The 17,878-nt window shown below is 38.9% G+C and overlaps 1 protein-coding gene across 2 annotated transcripts in view; it reads left to right on the forward strand.

Moving 5' to 3' along the window:
• Positions 1–17,878, forward strand: part of SPTLC2 (serine palmitoyltransferase long chain base subunit 2) — a 116,090-nt gene that overhangs the window by 91,635 nt on the left and 6,577 nt on the right. The window contains exons 10-12 of one of the 2 annotated variants that reach the window (XM_079914655.1): positions 1,817–1,952; positions 4,606–4,735; positions 6,405–6,461. In XM_079914655.1, coding sequence (XP_079770781.1) covers positions 1,817–1,952; positions 4,606–4,735; positions 6,405–6,443 — 305 coding nt within the window. In that variant the 3' untranslated portion in view covers positions 6,444–6,461. The remainder of the gene's footprint in view (positions 1–1,816; positions 1,953–4,605; positions 4,736–6,404; positions 6,462–17,878) is intronic. The other variant, XM_079914654.1, reaches the window with a different exon arrangement.

Genomic DNA, 17,878 nt, shown 5'->3' on the forward strand with positions numbered 1-17,878 from the left:
AGTTTTAGTCTAGGGCTAATTTAGCTCCACTACTAGTGTGATTCTGAGGTCTTTCCATTTTGGTTGGTGAAAATAGACGCTATTCCCAACTGTATGAGTGCTGGGAATTGTTCAGTCTGCTGCTTTCTGTTGGAGCTTTCTCCAGCCCCTCATAGTTTCTTCTCATACGTGTTCAGATCAGCACTTTGCCACATGCTCTGCTGTAGACCCCCAAAGGTCTCTCGTGCACCTTCCTCCTCCCCTGTTGTGTGCCCAGTAAATTCTAGCCACCTTAGCCTCCCCAACTCCAAAATCTGATGTCTTCGACTGACAAGACTAGGTCCCCACTCCTGGAGCAGCCCGGGACCTGTCTCCAGGTGGTATGAGGACAATCCAGACACTCACTTCTGTTTTCCCTTCTCTGCAGCAGCACAGTCCCCCACGGCCTGGGGCCCAGTGTCTGAAAACCATTTTGTAATATACTCTGTCCAGCTTTCTGTTGTTTACAAACAGGAAAGAAAATCCGGTTCCTAGTACTTTATCATGGCTGGAAGTGGAAGTCTCTTATTCTAAATGTAGAGTAAGCATGTGTTGGTATTTCTAGGGGAAAATTAGAGTACGTGGCTCATCAGTTGTCAACATAAACTTAACATACCTTAATGTCTGTTTTAATATGTGTAAGATGTATGTCACAACTTAAGTGATGTTCTTCAGTGTTCACACTAAACTAATCTAAGCTTGTATGTGCTTCTCCGGTCAACTTGAAATTATTTACATATAGAGTATTAATTTGGGGTTATTTGTAGCAAACTTATCTAGAGTAGTTTCCCGTCAATGACGGATATGTTAGTGTTTTGATTCTAAGGACATTTGTTAGTCATCTGTATTTGCAATTGATTAACTTACCTTTGAGCTGTATGGTTGTATTTTTTAAAATATGAATTTGCTTGCTTTCTAATGTATGTGAAAATGACTGCAACCTTTTCTTATTTGTGAGTATTTGTGATTTAGAAAAACATAAAACAGTTCTTAGCCCTTTGCAAGCTGATCTTTTGAATTTATGTCTTGCTCTCTGTAACAGAACGATTGTTTTTGGACATCTGTTCATAGATTGACCTACCGTAAAGTCAAAACCAGGCCAAATATTTAGTCAATCAGCAGTTAGAGAAATGTGTGTCTTAATCCATTTGTGTTTTAGGGAAGATGAACAAAGTAGGATTAAAAATATGATTTTTACATTATTATATGTGTATGCTATTGCTGTCTGGTAGAAGTTTTAGGGAAATGGTAACATAAACTCTTAAGAGGAAAATATGGGGCTCTGAATGGTTCTGTCTCTGGTCTTATGTGTAAAATTATTTGCAGCACGGTGTTTGGAATGAATATTGAAGTTGAGAGGCCTAGCTTCTAGTCAACTGTGCCACTCATTATTGTGTAACTGTAGGCCACTCACAACCTTTGTGAGTCTCCTAATATATAAAATGAGAATGATAATAATTATCCAACCTACTGTAAAGGGGTGGTAGAGTGTTAAATGAGGTAGTATCAATGAAAATGTTTGAAGATGCTAATGTGCCACGGAAATACTGGTCATTAAACTTTATTTTGTACATTACTATAAAATCTGCTATCAACACCTACTATGACAGAATACAAACGCAAGATATATTTGTTTCTACTTATATTCCATACAGTTTACTGTGCAAAAATATTTTATATGGGAAAGGAAGAAACAAAACATAGAATTGATTGATAGAATAGAGATGGAGAAGATTGCTGTCTTTTTCCACTTCTTCTTTCTTAGTATTATTTTGTTTTCCTCCCCATGATTTTCCAGGCAAAGAGTGTATACAGCAGTTAGCTGAAAACGTCAGATATTTCAGGAGACGTCTGAAAAATATGGGCTTCATCATCTATGGAAATGAAGATTCTCCAGTGGTGCCTCTGATGCTCTACATGCCAGCCAAAATTGGGTACCTTTTTGCAGATTACAGATTGCCCTCTTATTAGACTTAAGGTTTACCATGATGTGAGACCAGGCTTATATATTTTGTTAGGTAAAATTGTCTTGGCCTCATTATGTTAACCTTTGTTTGCTAGATCTGCGGTAGATTAAACAAGTGGATTCCAATTTGTAAAATATGTTAACTTGTTAGTCTTTCCTTAAACAAACATTTGAGTTTAATTGCACTCTTCTGGGGGATTGAGATAGATCAGTGAACAAAACACAGAAAAACCCATGTCCTTGTGGAGTTTATGCTCTACTGGAGCAAGAGTCAGACAAACGTAATAAATAAAGAAATTATGTAATGTGCTAGAAGGTGTTAAGGGCTATAGGAAAAAAAAGAGCAGGATATGGGGTTTGAGAGTGCACTGTGGGTGGGCAGATTACAGTATTAAATGGGGTGGTCACCCTCGACAGCCTCAGGGGTAAGGGAAGATGACATCTGAGCTTGAACTAGCTGAGCAAGTTAGCCACTCGGAGGAAGAAGCTTCTGTGCAAAGGCCACAATGCAGGAACATACTTAGCTGATGGAAGACTAGCAGGAGGTGAGTGGAGCTGAAGTACAGTGCCCAAGGGGGAACAGTGAGCCATGAGGTCAGATGTGCACTTTACACCAGCCTCTCTGGCTTGTGCAAGGCGTGTATAATGGAAATCTTTGCCCTGGAATAGCTTTCAATGTATTTGAGAAGTACAGATGTATAACGAAACCAAAATATATATGAAAAGCAGATATGAAGTGGACAAATCTAATTATTTGCAAAATAATTATGTGCAAAATTGCACCAGAGATATAAAATAAAGGAGTCAGGCTTCCCTGGTGGCGCAGTGGTTAAGAATCCGCCTGCCAATGCAGGGGACACGGGTTTGATCCCTAGTCCAGGAATATCCCACATGCCGCAGAGCAGCTAAGCCCGTGTGCCACAACTACTGAGCCTGCGCTCTAGAGCCCGCGAGCCACAACTGCTGAGCCCACGTACCACAACTACTGAAGCCCACGCACCTAGAGCCCACACACTGCAACGAAGAGTAGCCCCCGCTTGCCGCAACTAGAGAAAGCCCGTGCGCAGCAAAAAAGACCCAACATAGCCAAAAATAAATAAATTTATTTTAAAAATAAAATAAAGGAGTCATCTGCTTAGTATAGGTTCAGTAAAAAAGGCACATCTTTTCAGATTTGTGAGTTTTGACTGGATTGTAAATATAAAATTGAGTAAGGATCATTTCTCAGGTTTAATGGAACTCATTAAAGGAGCAAATATTTCTATTCATCTTTGAATCCCCAGTGCCCACCACAGCCCCTTGCACTCAATAAGTGTTGATTAAAGTGAATATAGGAGGGAAAATTAAATCAGGGAACCTGGAAGTATGGTGATTCCAAAGTTAGTGAATGGGGGATATTGGGAAAGGGTGCTCATTGAGGGAAAAAGAGGAGTTTAGTTTCCAGTAGGAAGTCATATGGGCAATTGGCATTATGGCCTTCAGAGGAGATGGAGGAAATGAGGGAATCCTACACCAAAGCAGAGGTGTAGGATTTCCCTCATTCTTCTTTAAATGGAATTATCATCATAAATAAACTCAAAAAGTTACGTGTTCTGGAGGATTGACTTAGTCTAGAACGCTTTCTTTAGAGAGGACTGTGTCTAATTTATTCTATACAGGTGAAACTGACTATGTACGTTATAATTAAGATTTAGAGAGAGTAAGGCAGAATTGGAATAAAGCACTAGACAGTTCGGGAGCATGTGCTAAAGATGCAGGACTTGGCCTGACACAAAGGAAACACATTGAAGAGGATGTACTGTTACTAGGAGTGGGGAAAGCTGGTGCTATTACTAAAGTGAGTGGAATTTTTTATTCTCAAACAAATGCTTTAAACAGCTAAGGGAAAAGTCAGAAAGGAATAAGGTAGGTCAACAAGAGAAAAGGACAAAGAATAACATAATTTAGTAAATAACAAAATTTACATGAAAGTTAGAATTGTATTAATTAGGCAAGATACAGATGTAGAGTAAGGTCACATGCCACGAGTTTGACTTGGGATGGGGGGTTAAACAAGAACTGTGTGGTCTGGGTGGTCATCTGAAGTCTGGGGATGAGCTGGCCTCACAAACACCAAAGGAAACCCTGAATTACAAAGGCATCTCAACACTTAAGTCGATCCAAAAAATGCCTGGTCTGGAAGGCTAGTGCTTGGCCTTTCTGCCAGCAGAAAGATGTCCAGATCCTTTGCATCCTTAATCTTAAGAATTTTTTAAACTGCCAAGCCTGCAAGGGCCAGGTTTTAAACTCAAGTTCATTTTGAAACCTCTGAACCACTGTTACATGTCAGTGACACCTTAAGGCTACAGTTGCAAATTACTTTAGGCAAGCCCTGTTAAAAATTGGTCTGTGCCAACAATATTCTTTCACCTTTCTGAAGGAAACTATTTGGGAGAAGACCACTTTAGGATTGAATAAAAGAAGTCTTTGTAAACTGTCAATTTTAACTTTAATAGAAGTTAGAAGAAATTCCTCATAGAACTGTCTAGTGCCTGTATCACCCAAGAGTTTACATCATTCAGGCCTTTGTACTGTGTGATTTATTATTCTTCCTGGTTTCTTTTCTTGTTTTCCCTCTGCAGCGCCTTTGGACGGGAGATGCTAAAGCGGAATATCGGTGTAGTTGTGGTAGGATTTCCTGCTACCCCAATCATTGAGTCCAGAGCCAGGTTTTGCCTGTCAGCAGCTCATACCAAAGAAATGCTTGATACTGTAAGTAGACATTTTCACTTTGATATAATATACCTTATACTAAGAAGGCCTGTATAGCAGATGAAATTAATCATCTGTTGGTCCTGATGCTCTCTGAGCACCTGAGATATTTACTGGTGAAGTAGAGGAGGGAGTGCACAATGCTGCTTAATACATTGCTATTTACAAAAAATTGCAAAACTGTTAGCATCACCCACCAGACACTGCATGATCAGGGCTCTAGGGAATTTTCTGGCTTCATCTTGTTCCACTCTCTCTCATTATGATCTCTACAGCTCTACATTCTCTTTCTACTCTAGCTGTTTCTCCCCTGAGCTTTCTTGTGTGTTGTTCTGTCTGTGGCAGTTTCTCTCTTGACCTTTCTCTCCCCTTTGCCTGGCTGACTGCTACTCATTCTTAACATCTCCACTTAAAAGAAACTTGCTCAAGGGTTTTCCCAAACCCTCTTGGCTAGGTATTTCTGGAAATCCTAAGACTCTCCCCTAGGAAATTCTTTACACCTGTAATTATTTAATGGCAATCTTTACCATTAGATAAATCTTTAGGAGGGACTAAGTCTATTTTTCTCATTCTGTATCCCCAGGACCTACCACAGTGCCAGGCACATAGTAGGAGCTCATAATTATTACTGAACGTAATTATTTATGGTCTCTTAATATGTTCTCATCTCTTGATATTCTCTTAATATGCTATTATTTCACACCTGAGACTTCAGACTTCTTTTTTTAGCATTTTTTATTTAATTTTTTTTTTTTAGAATTTCTAGTGTATTTTTCCCTTTTGAATTTTTTCTTATCCATCTGTTGGTTTATTTTGCTATTATTTTCTAACTTTTTGATTTGGATATGGATTTTCCAATGAACACCATGTCAGTGGAATCCCACATATTTTAGTAAAGCACACCTTCGTATCAATATCAGTATTTCTAATGTTTTTCTTATTTCTCTCTGAATTAGGATTGGCTTATTAATTTTTAAAAAGTATTTATTTTATTTTTGGCCGCGTCAGGTCTTAGTTGCGGCATGCGGGATCTTCGTTATGGCATGCGGGATCCTCCACTGCGGTGCACAGGCTTCTCTCTAGTTGTGGCATCTGAGCTTAGTTGCCCTGCAGCATGTGGGATCTTAGTGCCCCGACCAGGGATCGAAGCTGCGTCCATTATACTTTTAAATTCTAGTCCCTCTAATATGTATATTGGATAACATGGTGACTTTAGATTGTATTTCCCTAATCACAAATGTTGTTGAACCTTTTTTTTTTAATGTGCTCAGTTGCCATCTGTGTATCTTCTGTGATAAAGTATCTGTACAAGTTTATGTCCAAGTTTCATTGTTTATCTTTTATTTTCATATTATCAAGTTTTTAGAGGTCTTTTAGGCTATTATTCATATTCAGCATCATTTTTTGAAAAAAGGCTATCATTCCTCCATGTGTTTTCTTAACAACTTTGTCAAAAATCAGTTGAATATATTGTGTAAATTCATTTCTGAAAAGTCTGTTCTGTTTCATTGATTTAGGTGTCTGTCTTCTCACCAGTATCTTGATTATTTTTATTTTTTAAAAAATTTTTATTTTATATTGGAGTATAGTTGATTTACAATGTTGTGTTAGTTTCAAGTGTACAACAGTGATTCAGTTTATACATATACATATATCTATTCTTTTTCAGATTCTTTTTCCATATAGGTTATTACAGAGGAGTGAGTAGAGTTCCCTGAGCTGTACAGTAGGTCCTTGTTATCTATTTTATATCTAGTCGTGTGTATATGTTCATCCCAAACTCCTAATTTATCCCACACCCCCACCATTCCCCTTTGGTAACCATAAGTTCGTTCTCTAAGTCTGTGGGTCTATTCCTGTTTCGTAAATAAGTTCATTTGTATCATTTCTTTAGATTCCACATATAAATGTTATCATATGATATTTCTCTTTCTCTGTCTGACTTCACTTAGTATGATAATCACTAGGTCCATCCATGTTGCTGCAAATTATTTCATTATTTCATTCTTTTTTATGGCTGAGTGATGTTCCATTGTATATATTACCACACCTTCTTTATCCATTCCTCTGTTGATGGACATTTAGGTTGTTTCCATATCTTGATTATTGTAAATAGTGCTGCTAGGAACATAGGGGTGCATGCATCTTTTTTAATTTTAGTTTTGTCTGGATATATACCCAGTAGTGGGACTGCTGGATCATATGGTAGTTCTAGTTTTAGTTTTCTGAGGAACCTCCATACCGTTTTCCACAGTGGCTGCACCAGCTTACATTCCCACCAAGAGTGTAGAAGGATTCCCTTTTCTCTACACCCTCTCTAGCATTTATTGTTTGTAGACTTTGTAGACTTTTTTTTTTTTTGAAGTGTGTGCAGTGGTGAAGAGTACCATGATGTCTAGTCAAGCCTGGTCCACTGTTTTTTTTTTGGCTGCGTTGGGTCTTCATTGATGCGCCCGGGCTTTCTCTAGTTGCGGTAAGCAGGGGCTACTCTTCGTTGCAGTACGTGGGCTTCTTGTTGCGGTGGCTTCTCTCATTGTGGAGCACGGGCTCTAGGTGCGTGGGCTTCAGTAGTTGTGGCACGCAGGCTCAGTAGGTGTGGCTCGCAGGCTCTAGAGCACAGGCTCAGTAGTTGTGGCGCATGGGCTTAGTTGCTCTGTGGCATGTGGGATCTTCCCAGACCAGGGCTCGAACCTGTGTCCTTTGCATTGGCAGGTGGATTCTTAACCACTGCGCCACCAAGGAAGCCCTGTTAAGTAGACTTTTTGATGATGGCCATTCTGACCGGGGTGAGGTGATACCTCGCTGTAGTTTTGATTTGCTTTTCTCTAATAATTAGTGATGTTGAGCATCTTTTCATGTGCTTTTTGGCCCTCTCTATGTCTTCTTTGGGGAATTGTCTGTGTAGATCTTTGCCCATTTTTTGATTAGGTTGTTTGTTTTTGTGATATTGAGCTGCATGAGCCATTCATATATTTTGGAAATTAATCCTTTGTCGGTCGCATCACTTGCAAATATTTTCTCCCATTCTCTGGGCTGTCTCTTTGTTTGTTTATTTATTTATTTGGCTGCGTTGGGTCTTCATTGCTGCACGTGGCCTCCACTTAGCGGTGACTGGGGTCTACTCTTCATTGCGGTGCATGGGCTTCTCATTGCCGTGGCTTCTCTTGTTGCAGTGCGTGGGCTCTAGGCATGTGGGCTTCAGTAGTTGTAGCGCATGGGCTCAGTAGTTGCGGTACGCAGGCTCTAGGTCACATGGGCTTCAGTAGTTGTGGCACATGGGCTTGGTAGTTGTGGCTTACAGGTTCTAGAGCGCAGCCTCAGTAGTTGTGGCGCATGGGCTTAGTTGCTCCGCCGCATGTGGGATCTTCCCAGACCAGAGATTGAACCCGTGTCCCCTGCATTCGCAAGCAGGTTCTTAACCACTGTGCCACCAGGGAAGTCCTGTCTCTTTGTTTGATTATGGTTTCCTTTGCTGTGCAGAAGCTTTTAAGTTTAATTAGGTCCCACTTGTTTATTTTTGTTTTTATTTTCATTACTCTAGGAGGTGGATCCAAAAAGATATTGCTGCGATTTATGTCAAAGAGTGTTCTGCCTATGTTTTCCTCTAAGAATTTTATAGTATCTGGTCTTACATTTAGGTCTTTAATCCATTTTGAGGGGTTTTTTGTATATGGTGTTAGAGAATGTTCTGATTTCATTCTTTTACATGTAACTGTCCAGTTTTCCCAGCACCGCTTATTGAAGAGATTGTCTTTTCTCCATTGTATATCCTTGCCTCCTTTGTCACAGATTAATTGACCATGGGTTCGTGGGTTTATTTCTGGGCTTTCTATCCTGTTCCGTTGATCTATAAGTCTGTCTTTGTGCCCATACCATGCTGTTTTGATTACTGTAGATTTTATCGTATAGTCTGAAGTCAGTATAGCCTGATTCCTCCAGGTCCATTTTTCTTTCTCAGGATTGCTTTGCCTATTCAGAGTCTTTTACGTCTCCATATAAATTTTAAGATTTTTTGTTCTAGATCTGCAAAAAATGCCCTTGGTGATTTGATAGGGATTGCATTGAATCTGTAGATTGCCTTGAGTAGTATAGTCATTTTGACAATATTGATTCTTCCAATCCAAGAACATGGTTTATCTTTCCATCTGTCTGTGTCATCTTTGATTTCTTTCATCAGCATCATATAGTTTTCAGAGTACAGGTCTTCTGTCTCCGTAGGAAGGTTTATTCCTAGGTATTTTATTCTTTTTGATGTGACGGCAAATGGGATTGTTTCCTTAATTTCTCTTTCTGATCTTTTGGTGTTAGTGTATAGGAATGCAACAGATTTCTGTGTATTAATTTTGTATCCTGCAACTTTACCAAATACATTGATGAGCTCTAGTAGTTTTCTGGTAACATCTTTAGGATTTTCTATGTATAGTATCATGTCATCTGCAAACAGTGACAGTTTTACTTCTTTTCCAATTTGGATTCCTTTTATTTCGTTTTCTTCTCTGATTTCTGTGTCTAGGACTTCCAAAACTATGTTGAATAAAAGTGGCAAGAGTGGACATCATTGTCTTGTTACTGATCTTAGAGGAAATGCTTTCAACTTTTCACCATTGAGTATGATGTTAGCTGTGGGTTTGTCATATATGGGCTTTACTATGTTGAGGTAGGTTCCCTCTTCTTTTGGCTGCACTACGTGGCTTGTGGGATCTCAGTTCCCCAACCAGGGATCAAGCCCAGGCCACTGCAGTGATAGCACTGAATCCTAACCACTAGGCCACCAGGCAACTCCCAGAAGTAGGTTCCCTCTATGCTCACTTTCTGGAGAGTTTTTATCATAAATGGGTGTTGAATTTTGTCAAAATTCTGCATCTATTGAAATGATCATATAGTTTTTATTCTTCAATTTGTTAATGTGGTGTATCACACTGATTGATTTGCGGACATTGAAAAATTCTTGTATCCCTGGGATAAATCTCACTTGGTCATGGTGTATGATCCTTTTAATGTATCATTGGATTCAGTTTGCTAGTATTTTGTTGAGGATTTTTGCGACCATGTTCATCAGTGTTACTGGCCTGTAATTTTCTTCCATTGTGGTATTGTTGTGTGGTTTTGGTATCAGGGTGATAGTGGCCTTATAGAATGAGTTAGGGAGTGTTCCTTACTTTGCAATTTTTGGGAATAGTTTCAGAAGGATAGGTGTTAACTCTTCTCTAAATGTTTGATAGAATTCACCTGCAAAGCCATCTGGTCCTGGACTTCTGTTTGTTGGGAGTTTTTATACACACACACACACAAAGTATTTTTATTTTTATTTATTTAATTTTTGGCCACGCTGCATGGCATGTGAGATCCTAGTTCCTCGACCAGGGATCAAACCCACACCCCCTGCGTTGGAAGTGCGGAGTCTCAACACTGGACCACCAGAGAAGTCCCTGTTGGGTGTTTTGGAAATTAGTTTATTGGAAGTTAGTTTGGGAAATTAGTTAACTGCTATCAGTTTCAATTTCAGTACTTGTGATTGGTCGGTTCATATTTTCTGTTTCTTCCTGAATCGGTCTTGGGAGATGGTACCTTTTTGGAATTTGTCCATTTATTTTAGGTTGTCATTTTATTGCCATATAGTTGCTTGTAGTAGTCTCTTATGGTCCTTTGTATTTCTGTGGTGTCAGTTGTAACTTCTCCCTTTTCATTTCTAATTTTATTGATTTGAGCCCTCTCCCTTTCTTCTTGATGAGTCTGTCTAAAGGTTTATCAATTTTGTTTATCTTTTCAAAGAACCAGCTTTTAGTTTCATTGATCTTTTCTATTGTCTTTTTTAGTCTGTATTTCATTTATTTATGCTCTGATCTTTATGATTTCTTCTACTAACTTAGGGTTTTGTTTGTTCTTTCTCTAGTTGCTTTAGGTATTAGGTTAGGTTGTTTCTTTGAGATTTTTCTTATTTCCTGAGGTAAGCTTGTATTGCTATAAAGTTCCCTCTTAGAACTGCTTTTGCTGTGTCCCATAGGTTTTGGATCATCATGTTTTCATTTGTCTCTAGGTATTTTTTGATTTCCTCTTTGATTTCTTCAGTGATCCATTGCTTGTTTAGTAGCATATAGTTTAGCCTCCAATTATTTGTGTTCTTTACAGTTTATTTTCTTGTAATTGACTTCTAATCTCATAGCATTGTGGTCGGAAAAGATACTTTGATTTCAGTTTTCTTAAATTTACTGAGGCTTGCTTTGTGGTCCAGCATGTGATCTATCCTGGAGAAATGTTCCATGTGCACCTGAAAAGAATGTGTATTCTGCTGCTTTCAGGTGGAATGCTCTATAAATATCAATTAAGGCCATCAAATCCAATGTGTCATTTAAAGCCTGTGTTTCCTTATTGATTTTTTGTCTGGATGATCTGTTCATTGATGTAAGTGGGGTGTTAAAGTTCCCCCACTATCATCGTGTTACTGTTGACTTCCCCTTTTATGGCTGTTAGCATTTGCCTTATATATTGGGGTGCTCCTATGTTGTGTGCATATATATTTCTAATTGTTATATCTTCTTCTTTGATTGATCCCTTGATTATTATGTAGTGTCCTCCTTTGTCTCTTGTAACAGTCTTTAAAGTCTATTTTGTCTGATATGAGTATTGCTACTCCAGCTTTCTTTTGAATTCCATTTGTATGGAATACCTTTTTCCATCCCCTCACTTTCACTCTGTATACATCCCTAGCTCTGAAGTGGGTCTCTTGTAGACAACATGTATATGAGTATTGTTTTTGTATCCATTCAGCCAGTCTGTGTCTTTTGGTTGGAACATTTAATCCATTTACATTTAAGGTAATTACCCATATGTATGTTTTTATTACCATTATGTTAATTGTTTTGGATTTGTTTTCACAGGTCTTTTTTCTTCCCTTCCTCTTCTGTTCTCTTGTTATTTGATGACTATCTTTAGTGTTGTATTTGGATTCCTTTCTTTTTTGTTTGTGTGTACCTATTGTAGATTTTTGGTTTGCAGTTACCATGAGGTTTTGGTATAGCAGTCTGTCTACATACAAGATTGTTATAAGTTGCTGGTCTCTTAATTTCAAATGCATTTCCAATATCCTGCATTTGTACTCTCTTCGTGATTGTTGGTTTTGATATCATATTTGTGTGTGGATGATTTCCTACCTTTACTGTATGTTTGCCTTTACCAGTGAGCTTTCCCATTTGTAATTTTCTTGTTTCTAATTGTGGCCTTTTATTTTCAACCTAGAGAAGTTCCTTATGCAATTGTCGTAAACCTGGTTTGGTGGTGCTGAATTCTGTCAGCTTTTGCTTGTCTGTAAAGCTTTTGATTTCTCCGTCAAAACTGAATGAGAGCCTAGCTGTGTAGAGTATTCTTGGTTGTAGGTTTTTCCCTTTCATCACTTTAAATACATTGTGCCACTTCCTTCTACCCTGCAGAGTTTCTGGTGAAAAAATCAGCTTATAACCTTATGGAGATTCCCTTGTATGTTATTTGTTGCTTTTCCCTTGTTGCTTTTAATATTTTCTCTTTGCCTTTAATTTTTGTCAATTTGATTAATATGTGACTCAGCATGTTCCTCCTTGGTTTTATGCTGTATGGGACTCTGCACTTCCTGGAGTTGGGTGACTGTTTTTTCCCCCGTGTTAGGGAAGTTTTTAGCTATTATCTCTTCACGTATTTTCTTAGGCCCTATCTCTCTCTCTTCTCCTTCTGGGATCCCTGTAATGCGAATGTTGGTTTAATGTTTAATGTTGTTCCAGAGGTCTCTGAAACTGTCCTTATTTCTTTTCATTCTTTTTTCTTTATTCTGTTCTGCTGCAGTGATTTCCACCATTCTGTCTTCCAGCTCACTTATCTGTTCTTCTGCCTCATTTATTCTGTTATAGATTCCTCCTAGTGTATTTTTCATTTCAGTTATTGTTTTGTTCAACTATGTTTGTTTGTTCTTTATATCTTCTAGCTCTTTGTAATACATTTCTTGTACCTTCTCGGTCTGTGCCTCCATTCTTTTTCAGGTAGATTGCCTATCTCCACTTGACTTAGTTGTTCTTCTGGGGTTTTTATCTTGTTCCTTCTGTGGAACATATTCCTCTGCCGTCTCATTTTGTCTAACTTTCTGTGTTTGCAGTCTCCATTCCACAGGCTGCAGGGTTGTAGTTCCTCTTCCTTCTGGTGTCTGCCCCTTGGTGGGTGAGGCTGGTCTAGAGGCTTGTGCAGGCCTCCTGGTGGGAGGGACTGGTGCCTACCCACTGGTGGGTAGAGCTGGGTCTTGTCCCTCTGGTGGACAGGGCCATGTCAAGGGGTGTGTTTAGAGGCAGCTGTGGGCCCAGGAAGACTTTAGGCAGCCTGTCTGCTGATGGTTGGGGCTGTGTTCTCGCTGTGTTGGTTGTTTGGGCTTAGGCATTCCAGCACTGGACCCTACAGGCTGTTGGGTAGGACCAGGTCTTGGTGTCAAAATGGCAGACTCCCAGAGAGCTCATGCCAATGAGTACTCCCCAGTACTTCCACCACCAGTAACCTTGTCCCCACAGTGGGCCACATCCGCCCCCCCACCTCCCCAAGCGACCCTCCGAGACCAACATGTGGGTCTGGCCCTGGCTCCTATGTAGTCACTGCTTTTTCCCTTGTGTCCTTGTGTGTGCCTTCCAAGAGTGGAGTTTCTGTTTCCCTCAGTCCTGTGGAGTTCCTGTGATCAAGCCCCACTGGCCTTCAAAGCCAAATGCTCTGGGGGCTCCTCCTTCCGATGCCAGACCCTCAGGCCGGGATGCCTGATGTGGGGCTCAGAACTCTCATTCTTGTGGGAGAACCTCTACCATGTAATTATTTTCCAGTTTGTGGGTCACCCACCCGGTGGGTATGGGATTTGATTATATCGTGAATGCACCCCTCCTACCATCTCATTGTGGCCTTTTCTTTGTCTTTGGATGTAGAATATCTTTTTTAGCAGGTTCCAGTGTTTTTTGTCAATGGTTGTTCAGCAGTTACTTGTGATTTTGGTGTTTTCGTGAGAGGGGGTGAACTCAAGTCCTTCTATTCCACCATCTTGTCTCTAACATCTTCAAGATTTCAGACTTTATATTACATAAGTATTACTTTCTGAGAGTTTATAGAGCTCTAGAACATATTTGCATAAAATTAGTTGATAGAAATATCATAATATTAATTCATTGGAGAGCTACTAATCTTAAAGAATATTATGAATGTATGTTTTTAAAAGTTTAATTGACATTTTAATTTTCTTAACTGCTAAAGATTTTGATTTTTCTTCCCTATTTCTTCATAGCAAAACTCCTACCAGTATGAGTATATTCTTAATCTTCTTCTGACACTGAAATTGAATTCAGTTTATTGATACTGTATCTTTGTTTTTCTTCTTTTTTATCTTGATTATACCTTTTGGATTTTTTTCCAATAGATTTTCCCTTTACTCAAAAATCTTACTGGTGAATTTCTTCATTGATTATTTTTTAACCCAGCAATATCAACTTTTCTTCCACTCTACTTTATTTGGGTGTTTAGGAGTTTCAGCACACCTTTTTTTCTTTTTCTTTTTCTATTTTTTTTTTTTGCGGTACGCGGGCCTCTCACTGTTGTGGCCTCTCCCATTGCGGCGCACAGGCTCCAGACGTGCAGGCTCAGCGGCCATGGCTCACGGGCCTAGCTGCTCTGCGGCATGTGGGATCTTCCCAGACCGGGGCACGAACCCGTGTCCCCTGCATCAGCAGGCGGACTCTCAACCACTACGCCACCAGGGAAGCCCAGCACACCTTTTAAAAAATATCTGTGTCATTAAATGCAATGGCTATAGTAATTCACTGTGTTTTCTAACAGTTTTTACTCCTGATAACTGTACACATTCAAGAAATCATTTAGGGACTTCCCTGGTGGTCCAGCGGTTAAGACTCCACACTCCCAATTCAGGGGGCCCGTGTTCAATCCCTGGTCAGGGAACTAGATCCAGCATGCCACAACTAAGAGCCCACATGCTGCAATGAAGATCCTGCATGCCACAACTAAAGACCTGGCCCAGCCAAATAAATAAATAATTTTTTAAAAAAAAGAGAGAAATAATTTAGATGTAACCAGTATATCTTGTTAGATTTCTGTTGCCAACAAACGTGTTTACCAGTTGAGAGTGCTAATATTTTTCTCATAAGATCCACTTGCAGGATTATTTGACTTTGCCTTCCATTTAGGTTTTTTTTTAAAATTTATTTGTTTATTTATTTATCTATTTATTTTTGGCTGCGTTGGGTCTTCACTGCTGAGCGTGGGCTTTCTCTAGTTGTGTGAGCGGGGGCTACTCTTCGCTGCAGTGGCTTCTCTTGTTGCAGAGCACGGGCTCTAGGCACACAGGCTTCAGTAGTTGTGGCATGTGGGCTCAGTAGTTGTGGCTCACGGGCTTAGTTGCTCCACGGCATGTGGGACCCTCCAGGGCCAGGACTCGAACCCACATCTCCTGCATTGGCAGGTGGATTCTCAACCACTGCGCCACGAGGGAAGCCCCATTTAGGTTTTTTTAAGCATAAAATGCATTTTTTGAAACCACAGGTTTGTTGAAGTCAACAAACCTTATGATTTGTCTTATGATTTTTTTATGTCTTATGATTTTGTCTTATGACTTTTGTCTTATGATTTTTTTATGGAAGTAAACATGAAAATTATGAGATAAAAATGAACTTTCATTTATTAATGGGCCCCATGACATGATTCTGTATATAGAAAATGCTATACAATTCACACACAAAAAACTAATCTGCTAGAGCTAATAAATATATTCAGCAAAATTGCAGAGTAAAAGACACAAAAATTAGTGTATTTCTATACACCGGCAGTAAACACATGTAAAGGAAATTAATATTTCATTTATGAGAGCATTCAAAAGAATATACTACCTCGGAATAAATTTAACCAGGGGAGGTGAAAGACTTGCATATTGCTATGAAACATTGCTGAAAGAAATGAAAGAAAATTTAAATAAATGGAAAGATACCCTATGTTCATGGGCTGGAAGATTTAGTATTGTTAATATGGAGTACAGCAAGATCTGTAGATCCATTGCAATCCGTATCAAAATTACAATGGCTTTTTTTTTGGAAGAAGTAGAAGAGCTGATCATCAAATTCGTATGGAATTGTAGGGGGCCCCAGATAGCCAAAACAATGTTGAAAAAGAAAATAGAAGTTGGGGGACTCAAATTTCCTGATTTTAAAACTTACTTCAAAGCTACAGTAATTGAAACAGCGGAGTACTAGCATAAAGATAGACTTATAGACCAATGGAATAGAATTAAGAGTCAAGAAATAAACCCAGACATCTATGGCTAATTGATTTTCAACAAGGGGCTAAGACTAGTTAATGGGGAAAGTATAGTCTCTTCAACTAGTGGTTCTATACAGCTGGATAACCACATGCAAACGAATGAATTTGTACCCTTACAACATGGATGAGCCTTGAAAACATTATGCCAAGTGAAAGAAGACACAGAAGACCACATTTATATGAAATGTCTGAAATAAACAAAGTCATTGGGTCAGAAAATAGATTGCTGGTTGTCAGGGCTTAGGAAAGGAGGAATGAGGATATGAGTATGGGGTTTATTTTTTGAGGTGATAATGCTTTAAGATTAGATAGTGATGAAAGTTGACAACTTTGTGAATATACTCAGAAGCACTGAATTGTAAACTTTTAAAAAGATGAATTTTTTGGCATGTGAATTGTATCTCAATAAAGCTATTATTTTTTAAAAGAAGAAGAGCAAGCTTATTAGCTCAGGGGTGCACAAGTATCCGAGAATATTCTCTTATTCAAGGGCCATACTCAACCCTAAATTAACATGTGTTTTCCCTAAGAACCCATCTTACCCTGTGATCTGGAGGTTCAGTGTAAGTGTAGACTATTTGTTAACAGTTGGTACTTGTAATGCTTCATTATTCCTAATCTAACCAGGTAACCCCACATCATGACCAGCAGTTTCTAGTTACAATTTTATCTCTTTTTTTCCTTTTTAATATTTATTTATTTATTTATTTGGCTGCACCAAGTCTTTAGTTGCGGCACACGGCATCTTCGTTGCGGCGTGCGGGATGTTTAGTTGTGGCACGTGGGATCTAGTTCCCCGTCCAGGGATTGAACTCAGGCACCCTGCCATTAGAAGCACAGAGTCTTAACCACTGGACTACCAGGGAAGTCGCATAATTTTACCTTTTATATAAATAAAACCCATTCATCTGAGATAGTTGGTGTGGTATCAGTCATAATCTTGTTATCTAGATCCCTTTGGGCTACTGTGGCTTTTTTTCTGTCTCTATTCATTTTCTTTTTTAATTGATGAAAAATATCATGTTCTTCTGAATATCCTTTACTTTGTGATCTTAGCAAGTCATGTATTGTTTTAAATTAATAAATCCTGTATCAGAGGTCAGGGGAATAAACAGTTAATGGGTTCGCTCAGCTGAAATTCAATCTTAAATTGTTTCTATATGGAGTTTTTAATTAAACCTCTTCTCAAAGGTACCACTGTTCAGATAGCATGTTGAAGTCCAGCTCTTATTTGCTTTTTATATTTTTCACATTTGGAGTGAAGAGTACTTTTTTCTTATGCTAGAATAAATAAGGAATAATATTTATTGGTGTTTCTTTTTCCTCTCTACAAACACTGATTTTTTTAAAGTTAAATTTAGGAACAGGTATATGTGTCTATTTACTGATAATCAACTGATTCCCTTTTCTGAACTAGAAGATGTACATTTTCATATGGGATTACAACCATGAGAGTGGACAGAAGATTTATATGATGTGACGGAAATTTGGAGAGTCAGACTTAGGCAATAGGGCTTCTACGGCCCACATTACCCTTTCTTAGTCTAATGAGATGGTGTCCTAGATAGAGCCATTGTCTCCAGAGCTGAGGCCTATTAGACCCACTAGGCAACATCCACATGTGCTTGGGGAGTGAATAACAGGGCTGGAGAACTGCCATGACCTGAAAATGCATTCTGTGACCTGAGCCAGGTGCTTTTATTAGAAAGCCTTAGAATCTAGGATTCCAAAATTTTTGCTATCTTCCATGGATTTTTCTGAGAGGTATCTGGGGCTTGGAATTTCCTTGTCCTTCCATTAAACATTTTCTAAGAAGTTCTGAACATGTAT

This window comes from Stenella coeruleoalba, assembly GCF_951394435.1.
Source record: "Stenella coeruleoalba genome assembly, chromosome: 2".
Classification (NCBI taxonomy): domain Eukaryota; kingdom Metazoa; phylum Chordata; class Mammalia; order Artiodactyla; family Delphinidae; genus Stenella; species Stenella coeruleoalba.